A 12813-nucleotide genomic window follows, 5' to 3' on the forward strand; every position below is an offset into this window, starting at 1 on the left:
TGTACTGTAGATTGCTAAGTTTACTGCAGGATAAATTATTAATGTTTAGGTGACACTAATTAATTGCAACAATTAGAAAAGGGCTACATTGTTTTTCCTTAAAAGTAAAATCTTGGCTGTTTAATTTTGTTCATTCTCCAGTGCATCAGAACATTTATGGCAGAACCATGAAATAGAAACATATACAGAGGCATGCTTTTGTTGGGTCACCATCTACCTTTTCCATGCAGAATCCTAGAACACCAGGCTGGAAGGGGCCTCAAGCACTGTCTGGTCCAAGCTTTACTGGCAAAAGCATGGCCTAGACGAGACAGTCCAATACCCTGCCCAGCCAAATCCTAGAAGTGCCCAGCACTGAGGAATCCAGCTCTCCCCTGCTGAGGTTATTCCAGTGCCTGCTTGCTCTCATGGCAAATAAATTTCTCAGTGTGTCCAGCTGGAATCTCCCCACGACTCACTTGTACCCATTACCCTATATCTTTTTCATGTGATTCCTTGTAAAAAAGGGAGTCTCCATCTTCTTTGCAGGCACACTTTTATGAGAGGCACATGACAATAAGGTCTCCTTTAAGCCTTCTTTTCTTAAGGCTGAACAAACTCAGGTCACTCAGCCTCTGCTCTTATGGCAGCTACCCAGCCCTTGGTTCCTCTCTGGCCTCTCCAGCCTGCCCACATCTGTTTGGCACAGTGGTGCCCAAAGCTGAGCACAGCATCCCAGATGCAGTGTGCAGTGTGGCAGTGACTGCTCCATCCCTGCTGGCAGCACCCTTGCTGATGCAGCCCAGCATCCTGCTGGGCCACAGCAGCACTCTGGTCACTCTCACTGAGTTTGGTGTGCACCAGCACCTTCAGGGTCCCTGCAACAGACCTGCCTCCCAGCCAGGCTGATCCAGCCTTGTGATGCACTCCTGGATTTTGTTTTCCCAAGTGCCAGACTTTGCATTTGTCTGTGCTGAATTCCAGAATGAAATGCTATGAGCCCACTTTTCCATCCTGTCAGTTTCTCCAGGAGGAGGAGGAGGTGGGAAACCATGTCAAAACCCTCAAAGACATTGGGAGAGACAGTGTCCATCCCCCACCCCACCAAATTTCACTCTGCACACCCCATTCACTCACAGCATCTCCTGTGCCAGCTGACAAGGTCTTCCAAGTGGCAGTGGTGAGAGCTGGTGCCAGCAGCATTGTACTCCCTCCTGGAGCTGGGTGCTGGGGCTGGAGGGTGCCAGAGGCTCCCAGCACAGGGTGGGAGCAGCTGTGGGCACCTCCCAGCAGTGACAGTCCCTTGGGCACTGCTGGTGATCCCCCTGACTCTGGGAGCTGCCAGACCATGCTGCACGCAGCAAACTGCATGGTGGTGGCTCGGGCACTCTCCAGTTTATGGTCACCATGGCAGAGCGTGTCTATGTTCAAGCAGACAGGAAATGAAGCCAAAGAGTAGTAGTGGCTCCTAGGCGTAAGAAGAACATAGAAATTTAAGTGTTAGAACCACATTACACAGCTGTGGACGATATTTAAAGCATAATTTCTCCCAGCTAATTCATGCAAATAAAACATATAAAAATATCATTGCACTTGCACTTTGTGTTACTTGTAAAAATCTGTGGCTGTATATTACATTTTATAGAGATTTTTCCTGTGTATTGCATTATGGCTGCAAACCATTATGGTGGTGTCATCTGTGGTATTGGTTCATTCTTTGTGTGAACACTTGAAGGCTTGAGACCACTGTTTGTGATTTTGTAAAATCAGGCGATAATCTCATTTATGCACAAGAAAAGCCTGCAGGTATTAAGAATTCCTTATTAGTGGTCTTTGTGGATAATTGCACAGGAAATGTGCAAGGACACCTTCATTTGTGAGACAGTGCAGACCACCACTGCTGGTAGAGCAAGTTGTATCCTCCATGGGCTCCTTCTCTCCTTTGCTTTCAGTAAATCCAGCCTCATCATATCTTGGTGGTACTGCTTCAATGCTCTGCTAGGAATTTGCATTTTAGGAGGAGTAGCATTGCTGTTTGGGACTCCTCTGCATTTCTGAGGAGGTTTGCCATGCTTGAGGGCTTCTCACCTCTGGCAGAGCTTGCTGGGTGCAGCAGAGCTCATGGCCCAGAGCTGGTCACTGTTTGTGCAGACCCCATCAGGCTGCCTCTCCTACCACCACTTTTCCTCTGGCTGTCAAACTTCTGTCTCCTAGTATTTTTCAGAGCTGTAAATCCTCTCCTGCTTGCTTCAAACAAGATGCCATTTTAGCATTTCCAAACCTACATAGAGCACAGTTTCATCTGCAACCTGCATTAGTCCTTGTCACCCAGGTATACATAGAAATTATTTTTTTGAAATAAGTGATGAAAAGATATGCTATGACATAGTATGGAAGTAGGTATAAACCATGTTAAAATTGCTTCAACAAGCTTTTAATACCCTTTTAAAAATGCCCTTTGAGCTGGGAGTACATGATACAAAGTTCAGGTCTCTAAAGCTGAGCACAGCTTACAAAAATGAACTGGGAAAAGAACCAATTTCACAGAATCATTTTTAAAGGAACTTGTCACGACATTTTGTGTATAGTTACTGGAGTTATAGCTCACCTTAGTTACTACAGAAATCACAGAAATACAAGATGTTCCCACATCACAGTGCAGCTGGCCAAGGGGTGCCATGAGCCTGGAGGCTTCTCCAGGTGCCCACAGTCTCCTGTGGCCCAGGAGCCGTGGTGGGATGCACGTTCCCACTCTGTGCCAGGCTTGGGGCATCTGCTCAGTTCTTCTCAACCCTCATCTCTGCACTTCTACATTCCCCACCAGGCAGGGGGCTGTCACTGACATAATTTTTGCTGTTGTTTAAACATGAAATGGTGGCAGAAGAGCAGTCACAAAACTTGCAGTGGTGTCATCAGTCCCTGCAGCCCCGTTCTGAGGCAGACTCTGCCACATGGCAGGGCTGGTGCCCATGGCCATCCCTGTGGCTCCTGGAGGCTGAGCTGCCAGGCCAGGGATGGCCAGGACAGGATGCTGCTCCACAGATTGCTGGTGACTGCGTGCCTCAATCCCCGCCGGGGTGGGCACATCTGCACAGCCAGCTGTGCTGGGCTGCTGGAGCAGGGCAGGGGACAGTCCTCCTGGCTCTCCTCCACCACTGCAGCAAAGCTCCTCACTGGGGCTGCTGGGCAGCCACACAAATCCAGGCCTGCTGTCAGATGCTCTGACCTGAGGGAAGTGCCTCAGCCCACTGTTTGCCCCCAGGTGCAAACTGTGCAGGGTGCAGAGCTGTGTCCTGCACGTGCAAGGGCTTGAGGCATGAGCAAAGTCCATCCTGATGGAAGCTTGGGCAGGTGCACAAGCAATCCAGCTCCACTCAGTGGCACTATTTGCACAAATGTTTGCTCAGATCTATACGCTGTCAGATTCACAAGCATTAGGGCTGCTGAGGGGTGAGGTCCCACCATATTTCTGTTGAATGTGGGATGGTGGAGATTGCAGGTTTTTCCTAGGAGATACATAAAAATTTTTCCATATATGGTTACGGTAAGATTAATATAACTGTAGGAGGAAGCCAGCTGTAATCTCGTGGGAAATCTCTTCAGTAAGTAGTACCCACTTTGTTGGTGAGTCCCATAAGCACTTCATTTGCAGATTTGCAGCAGTGCTGTGGGTGGCATCTCAAGGGTGTACTGGCACAGCTCCAGCTCATACATCTGGTGGGTGCACAGCCTGATTCCACCTTGTGCACCAGGGAGGACCTTCAGCTGCCTTACAGAAAGGAGACAAATGTTCTCATGGTGGAGAAGAGCTGCATCACTCATCACTGAAGGATCAGAAGTGTCTGTCTGGCGATACAAGTGCTAATTGCTGTGCTGCTGAGCATTTTAGGAAGAGCAGCACTGACAGGCCAATGACACGGTGCAGCTCCTTTTGTCTTGCTGCTTCCATTCCCCAAGCCAGTGCCCCCCTGGTGCTGGATGTACAGCACTGGACTGGCTCTGCAGTGCAGGTGGGTGCTGCTGGAAGGAGGGTGGTGTGCTGCGGGCTCACCTCAGGCAGCTACAGAGCTACAGAGATGCAGCCTCATCTGCAAGACTGTGCATGGGGTGAAGGCAGCCTGGGAAGAGTCAGGGACCCTCCAGTTCCACCTGGCAAGGTGCAGTGGAATACAAATGGCCCCTGTCTCCAGCAGTGCAGGGGACTCTGCAGGAGCAAAGGGCAGGAGGCAGGCCAGGCTAGTGACAAATGGGATGCACTCAGGCTGGCTATGCATTTAAATGGCAGATGAAACATCCCTGAAGACCCCTTGCCATCCAGTGCTAGCCACAGGCATGGTGAACTCTGACCAGCCCGTGCTTCTGGGGTGTGCAAGTGTGCTGGCAGTGTTCAGCTGGCGTTGTCCTGGGGACAGTCTGCCTGTGTACTGGTAGTGTGCACCACTTGTGCTGCACACAAGGGCTGGAGCTGGATGGCCACCAAGCTGGCACTGTGCTTGCTTGTCCAAGCACTGACAAGAGGGCTTGGGCCATTCAGGTTCCTCGTGTCCTCACACATCCTGACTGCAAAGTCGGTAGAATACCTGTAAAAACAACATGGAAGTGAGAGTTTTCACCAGTGCTCCCCTCAGTTTTCCTGTGCTTGGAGGCGGGACAATGCACTGCTGTTGGCAGATGTGGGTCTCTGTCTCCAGAAGGAGCTGAGCTGGTCCAAGTATATCTAACAGGTCAAGGCTTGAAATGAAGAAGCAATAAGCCACTGAAATGGTACTATCACCGAAACATGATTGATCAATTGAATTCTATCAGAGACAGTGGGCAGTGAGATTAACTCAGGCCTGATGGGTTCAATGAGTTAAAGCATGATGTTCATTTCAGCTTCATTTCACCAGTCTTTGCTTGTGAAATTGGTCAATCAATAGAGGTTGAAGATCAGATATATATATATTGGTGACCATCTTATAGGGAATATAATCTAGCGTAGTCAGCTCCTGACTCCGGCTGCCTTCAGGGGTAATGGAGACAGAGCAGAGACTCTATCAGTGCCACCGAAATGGCCTGATATCTTCTCCAAATGAAAAGTATTTTTGGATCTCTGATGATTTATCATTTTTTCCCCTTCTTTCTCGCTTTGATCTACGATAAAACTCATACCTACCTTTGTGAAATACAGTGATTTCTCTTGAAAATATTTGCACAGTGATCAGCTATATACGCTTCAAAATATAAAGACCTTTTTTAGTGATATTCTCCTTCTGGAAAAAGAAATAACAGGGCTTAGAAAATTTGAATACTGTAAATACAAAGATCTCTCTTCATGTATGTGGTCCTGAAACAAATGTCTTGCTGGGAAGAGCATTCTGAGGCAGCTGTCTGCCAAATGTATACAATCCTGAGAAGGTGGTACAAAAATTCAGCTTACGTTTTAAACAAAACCTTCCATGTGGTAATTAAACAGAGTCTTTATCTTCTCTGGACTAATTTACAGGCATGCTACAAGAAAACAAATCACCTTTTTGCCTCCTGGTAATATTTCATTTGCTTCATAATGTTTTAAATGTGGTGAATAACATCCTCCCTAATTAGCCTGCATTTCCCTATAAGGTGGAGTAATTAGGTATGATAACAGGTAATGAAGTTGGACAGTACAAATTAGAGGCAGAAATCATGTCCTTTATGAATGTAGCTGTTCATGGCTCTAGCTGTGTATTTCCTTGATTCACCCTGTGTAAGCATATTGCTCAAAAAAAGAAAACAAACAACCTGAAAATCTGAAACCAGTAGATTCCTTTTATCTTCAGAAGAGCACTGCATCAGGTGAATCTACCATGGAGGTGCACACCTCATGGCACGTCTATATTATTAATAGCATTAGAAATATTAGTCCAGCTGTATTTGTGGTTGGCATCTGTTTCTCAGCTGTTGTCACCTTGCTGACACTCTCAAGTGGAACTGCACCAGGGCAAGGTCTGTCCCATACCATCCTACTGTATTTAAACAGAATCATAGAATCATAAAGCACTTTGTGTTGGAACAGACCTTTAAGACCACCCTTGCCATGGCAGGGACACCTTTCCCTGTGCCAGGCTGCTCCAGCCCCAGTGTCCAGCCTGGCCTTGGGCACTGCCAGGGATCCAGGGGCAGCCCCAGCTGCTCTGGGCACCCTGTGCCAGCCCTGCCCACCCTGCCAGGGAAGGATTTCTTCCTAACATCTAATCTAAATCTCTCTTTTTTCAGTTTAAAACCATTCCGCCTTGTCCTATCACTATCTGAAATTGTGCTGACGTCCTTATCAGTATAAATATAGGTGGAGCTGGACCATTTCTATATATCAGTGCATTTTACTGGTGTTTCTATATTTTGCCTTGTTTTCATACTAAGCTTTAAGGCTTTTAAATATGCTTTAGTATTTTGTGAAGATAGTGTCTTTTGTTCTTCTTATTTTGGTCTGTAGCCTTAGTATTTTAAATCAAGCTAATTGTCTGGTGAGGGTCGCTAAAATTCTGGTTTCCTCGTATTTAGCAATTTCAAATATTCTCCTGCAGTTTCAGAAAGCAAGTCATGGATGAGTATCTAACCACAGAAACACATTAGAAAAACGAGATCTCAATTTATCAAACCCCTTAAACTGTTCTTTCTATTTGCTTAGGTCCTCAGAAAATAACTTGCTCTTAATTAACAAAGATGTATAGTTGCAATGTCCAAGGACAGGTCAGACAGGACTTTAGGCAGCCTGATTTGTGGAAGGTGTCCCTGCCCATGGCAGCTGACTGGAACCTGATGGCATGTAAGGTCCTTTCCAACCCAAACCATGCAGATTCATATTTTCTGGATGATATCCACACCACTTGGGCAGTCTTTTGTCAGCAAGACTGTGGATGGTATCTCTTCTCAGACGCAGACATCTTCTGTGACTATCTCTTCCCAGACTTTTTGTAGACTGTTCAGACTTTGGCTAGCCACAGAAAATCTTTGCTTGTGTTTAATTCCTGCATTGTGTCCAAGGCAGGCCAGTTTCTTTAGCAGCATGTCTGGCTTTTGTTGTGAAACCACAGGTCAGTTTTTCTGTGCAAGGTGTGAACAGAGGGTGTCCATGCATTTCAGAGTGGGAAAGGATTGAATTTTCCCTGCCAATAAAATGGCTATCAGTGAGTTTGGAACCAGGGAGGACACTGTTCCCAGCATGACAAGACTTCCAGCTGCAGTTTGCAGGTGTGATTGCTCTCCAAGCTGTGTGCATCTGCGGGAAACTGGGTCAGTGTTGTGAGCTGGGTGGGATGCCTGGCAGGGCCGTGATTCAGAGGGTAGGGAGGCTGTCTGAACAGGCATGGCATGTGCTGGAGCCCTGGTGCTGGAGGAGCAGCATGGGCAGGCTCTCTCTGCAGCACTGTGGCAGGTCTCAATGCATTTCAGGAAATTGTGGGCTAATGGCATCATCTTATCCCATATGCACAATCTTATAAAGGATGAAATGTTTTTTTGGGAAGAATGTAATCTTTTGTACTAAGAAGAGTGTTATATCTGTGCTCTTCACTGGAATTTCTGGAAAGATGCCATTGAATTGGGAACTAACTGTTTTGCAGAATAGGTAGGTAAACATGTAGTGCTATTGTCAATAAAACATGTGAATGCAACCCTATGTGGATGCACTGATTATATGAAAAATGTTTTTATCACTCCCTGGAGCATATATATAATTAAAATTGTTTCAAGCCTTCCAACAGTATTTTAATTATCAAAGATATTCTAGTTAAACAATGTATAATGTTAATGGTATTATTTATATAATGTTGAAGAGCCAAACACATCCTGAAGACCTTCACGAGGTCTTGTGTGTCATATGCAGTGTACAGGAAGTCCTTTAGTTCTACAATGGAATCCAGAACTGACTGGCAATTAGTCTGAATTGCAAATTCCCAGGGTGCAAAAGCACAACTATTCCTTTGCTCACAGGATGCAGAGAGCAGGTGACAGTCACACTGAGGGAGGCTCGGGTACTTCCTTTGGTGCAGAGTCAGCCACCTCAGAGGTCCCAGTCCTGCCAGACCCCTGCCCAGGCCCCTCCCTGGCACAAATGCCGCGTGCATTATTCCTCATCCCTGACTGCCCTGATCCCATCTCCTGTCCTGAGGACAGCCTCTGGAGTGCTGGCAAACAGGGATGTACAAATGGTGTGAGTTGGCAGCCTGTCCTGGCTGGCAGCATATGCTGTGCTTCCAGCATCATACCAAATGCTGGCTTTGAGACCAAACCCCTCCAGAGCCCCACTGCCATCTCCAGTAATTTCATACTTCCTCTGCAGAGAGAAATGCCCTCCTCTTTCTTGTGCTTTGGTGGCAGTGCCTAAGGGTCATTCCCTGCCCCAGTGTCCTTGGACGAAGGGCAGCTGGGATAGATGCACGGATGTGATGGCACAGGCACATGATGGTGCCTTCATTCCTGGACTTCCCACTCTGGCATCTGGGGTGGGAGACCCTTCCCAGCACTATCCCTGTGCCTGTCTCTGGCCAGGCTGCTGCCCCAGGATTTCCTTTCAGCAGCCTCCTCTTCTCCAGGGTGCTCTCAAAAATCTCGGGCTGCTCTCCATAATAAAAGAGCTGCTGGTGAAAGGTGGGATTACTGCTCCATTTTCAACCACGAGGGGATCTCATTATACTTCCAGTCTTGGGATGCACGAACAGTGCACAGACTGTTCTGGCATCACCAAGAACAATTTTCAGGTCATGACTGTCTTGTATCATTTGACTCCCTTTTGTCATCCCCTTTATCCCAAATCTGCATAAAGCTTTAACTTTGATGCCAAATTGTGAATAGCAGTTTGACCTGAAATTTAAAGCCAGCATTTCCATTCTCAAGAGACAGGGTCTCCCTGGCCCTGTGATACCATACGGCTACCAAACAGAATTTTAATTCCATAAGCCATGGTTGACTAAACTCAGCACAGGGTCTATTAGATACTATTTGATTTAGAATAGAAAAAAAAAAAAAGAAAAAAAGAAAAAAAGGCAAATAAACAATTTAAAGATACACTGCTTTCTCGTATCCCTCTGTACCTTTTCACACTTAGACATCCTACCCAGACCACAGGTTTAGGTTTTTGTTTCCCCTCCTGTGTGGAATAAACTGATCCTTCCACTTCACAAAAGCCATCATCTACCCTTGATAAAATTGCCTGGCTTTCTCTAAGAAGGGTATATATGTTGCTGTTGTCACTGAAATTGCTGAGCTCAAATTGAGAAGGGAGTTTCCAGCCTTAACTGCTAACATCAAATGTCTGTTCAGTATAAGGAGAGTTCAGCTCAAATTCAGCATTAGCAACTAAAGTTGAAAGAGGTATTTCCCTGTGCTGGTCCCCCAGTCTTAGAACCCTGCCTTAAAGAAGCCTCGTTTTCTAGATAGAGAGCATTTTCTGAAAAATCCATCTATGCTGAAGGATGACCTTAAATCAATAGTAAAAAATCTTTTGTAAAGAATCTTGTCCTCCAAGCATCCCTTGTATTACTGATGGCCAGCACGAGCTTGGGGTCACAACTGATGGCTACAGCAATGGGCTGTTTTTGTGCAGATCACCTCTATCACATCTCCTCTATACTTACAATCAAAAAAACTTGATGCAGAGTCTGTCAGAGGAGGTCTAGGTGATGTTATTCCTCTGCAGACTTCTTGGACTATAAGCAAGTGCAGCACTCATGGAAATCTTGCTGTTAAGGATGCATTTAAATTCTGCTCCTCAGAACTACTCTGGCAGCTAGATGCTATTTTTAAAACATTTCCTCCCTCTGTCTAGTTCAATGTTGCCATCTGGAGAAGAAATCTGATATTTACTGTTGTTCTTGGAGTTCCATCTCCTGGAGTCCTGGGAATACTGCAGATCTCAGTTTTCTGTGCATAAAATACATATTTCCAGCACTGACAGGTGAAGGAAAAGTGGGAAACCACTGTGAATCTGCAAAAAGCAAATTGAAACAAGTCCCTGTATTGCAAGAGTCTTTTCAGACTGCCAATCAAACGTTTTCCAAACTTGTCTCATGGCTTTTCAGCCATGGTCAGTCACTTATGACTCCTGCTAAAATCTCTGTCAAAGGGGAGAAGGAGGAAAATGTGCTTTGAAGGCCAGGTTTGAGTCCTGCCAGTAAGCTGGAGAAATACAGAGTGAATTGGAGGGTCAGGAGTGCACCTTGGAGTGGGCCTTGCTGAGGATGCTGCAGTGGTAACTCAGCCAGGGATTCCTCACCTTATAAAACATAGACTGGGCTAGTGCTGCTGACAGTGCTCCACAGAGGATCCGTGCCAAGCTCAGAGTTCAGCATGGGATGGAGATGAGCAGCACTGGCAGGTAGCACAGGAGGGGGACAGAGTGTGTGGGCGGTGACTGGGCAAAGTGTTCTGCTGGAGCTGACCCAAGCTGACTGTGACTGTCATCATCAGGCCTTCCACTCGTCCTCTGTGCTCTCTTGCACACAGACCATGAACCAGGCAGCTTCCCAGGTGGCACAGTAAACGTGAAGCAGGCAAAATGTGATTGTTATCCTGTATCCTGCCTTGAAATAATGTGTGAAGTTGTTGATGGGTTAAGGGTTGCCTGTAGTGCAAGACTGTACGGTGTGTTTCCCAGCAAACTGTAACCTCTAAAAACATCCTCATGACTTCACCATATTGGTACCTACATCTGTTCAAGGGATAAAATAAGGCACTCTACTGTAGGTCACATCATGAGACTACTCATTTTTCCTCTTCTCTCTCCTCTTTGAAAGGTATTCAGGAATCTCCAGTACCAAATGGCCATTCTCTACCAAGCAGAGATTTTCTTCGGAAACAGATGCGAGGAGACCTTTTCACCCAGCAGCAGCTAGAAGTGTTGGATCGTGTCTTTGAGAGACAACATTATTCTGACATTTTCACAACAACTGAGCCCATCAAACCAGAGCAGGTACTATTGCAAATATTTCATGTTTTCCTGATATGCTTTCCACTGGCAGAGCTCTGTTTGATGTACACGACCAAAGGCTTTTCAGTTTCAGTTGACAAATATGGAGACACATCCTGTCAAGCTCATTTCAGCCAAGTGCGTGTTAGCCATTAAAACCTATTAGGAAATGAAGGAAAACCCTCATTGTGCAAACATCAGCAAGTGTTTGGCTATGAAATTACACCTGATCTGGACCAGTGGCATCAAACGAATCTTTAAAAAGCACCACAGCTTCTGATGCTTTTTGTTAGATCAAAAGCAGGCAGTGCAAGTAACAAGAAGACTTGCAAAACCCAATGCCTAATTTTGGTTCACATTGAGCATGATTGTGGACACAAATCAGATTTTTGTATCCAGAAATGGCTTATTAGACATGTAACTGGCCATTTGCTGAGAGAAACACCTGATTAGTATGTGAAGGTAAATTAATTTCACCTATGGGTCTGCAGTGTGTTTGAGGAGGACTTGGCATTAATATTTTGGAAAAATTCCATTTTTGCAGGCATAGTATAAAAGCACATGAAAAAACTGATGAGCTATGTCTCTCTGTGTTCTTCTTCTTAGGTGGCAGTATTTAATTTAGCTGCTGAGAAGGAGGTAGAAATTAATATATTGCTGTCAGCACTGATATTGGTCTAGCTTGCTACTTAATGATGTATTCAGCCATTAATCTTCAGTGTTCGTAATATCAGACATGCTTTTTAGCAAGGTGGATGGACTTTTGTAACACTGATTCCCCTTGGAGGAATCTACCCATTTGAGGGCCATTGGAAGTGCTCTCATGGTAACCTACTAGCATTATGGCTTCAGTTAAGAAATGTGTATATTTTTAATTGTTTTAAAAAAATTACTTACTTATGCTGAACATGGTATGGTAGAGTAGGAATTGCTCATGCCTTTAAGCTCATCTGTCATTTGCTGTTTCATTCATGGAGACATTTGCTTTTCACCATCTCTGCTGTTTTTGTGCTTTCCCCGGTTTGCGATCCCTGCGGAACTCTGCGGGTGCGAGGCTGGCAGGAGGTGGGCAGTCAGACCATCCGTGTCTCCGGGAGGTGAAGTGGCCCTCACGCACCACTAGATGGTGGCTATCCCATCCAAACCCGGGTGATGCTGCAGAGGGCAGGCTCCTCGCCCCGGGCTGTGGCGAGCCTTTTCAGCACCGGTCACCTCGGAGCTGTGTCTTGTTAGAGCTGTTCCTGCAAAAACATTATAGCCAAAACAGTCATTGCAAAGGGAGCAGTGATGGGAAGCGGCTTTTGATTTGTTTTTCTGGTCCGGAGCCTCTTAGTCATGGCCAGCTGTAGCTCATGGGAGACAGTCCAGCAGTGAGTGAACATTTATTCGGTGATAAACTTCTACTGGTTTTGTAGGAAAAGTGGGAGATTTGAATAAGAATATTGCAGAAGTGTTATCCCAGTTATCAAATTTGGGATATTTGTAAACGATCTCCCAGGGCCACATAAGGAGTTGTGACTAGAATGGCTCTCAGCAGCCAGATTATTAAAATAGGAGATATGCTGATGTTAATATGATGAACAGGATACTCTTTGCATGCTGTACGAAGTCTTGTACGATGATGGGAAATCTGGCATTATGAGGTTCAAATTGTACTTTGCAGAACCATGTTGCCTGGCATTTTTACAGGTAGTTACAAAAGAAATTTTTAGTTGTTTGTTTACATATTTCTCAGAATATGCTCTTTGCTTTTGGAAGGCTGGTCCATGGTTAAGGGCTTATGGCTATTTGGGGTCGGCTTCTGCTTTTTGATGGTATGTGAAGGGTAACTTTCAACATGACCAGATGTGATCTGTATGACCTGCTGCAGTTCACAAAGATTCTGTGTGAGCCCCAGTCCTTACAGAAAC

The 12813-nt window shown here is 45.7% G+C and overlaps 1 protein-coding gene across 1 annotated transcript in view; it reads left to right on the plus strand.

Annotated features, from left to right (window-relative positions):
• Positions 1 to 12813, plus strand: part of PAX5 (paired box 5) — a 134969-nt gene that overhangs the window by 36828 nt on the left and 85328 nt on the right. Inside the window, exon 6 of the mRNA XM_064404305.1 lies at positions 10731 to 10906. Coding sequence (XP_064260375.1) covers positions 10731 to 10906 — 176 coding nt within the window. The remainder of the gene's footprint in view (positions 1 to 10730; positions 10907 to 12813) is intronic.

This window comes from Passer domesticus, chromosome Z (assembly GCF_036417665.1).
Source record: "Passer domesticus isolate bPasDom1 chromosome Z, bPasDom1.hap1, whole genome shotgun sequence".
Classification (NCBI taxonomy): Eukaryota; Metazoa; Chordata; class Aves; order Passeriformes; family Passeridae; genus Passer; species Passer domesticus.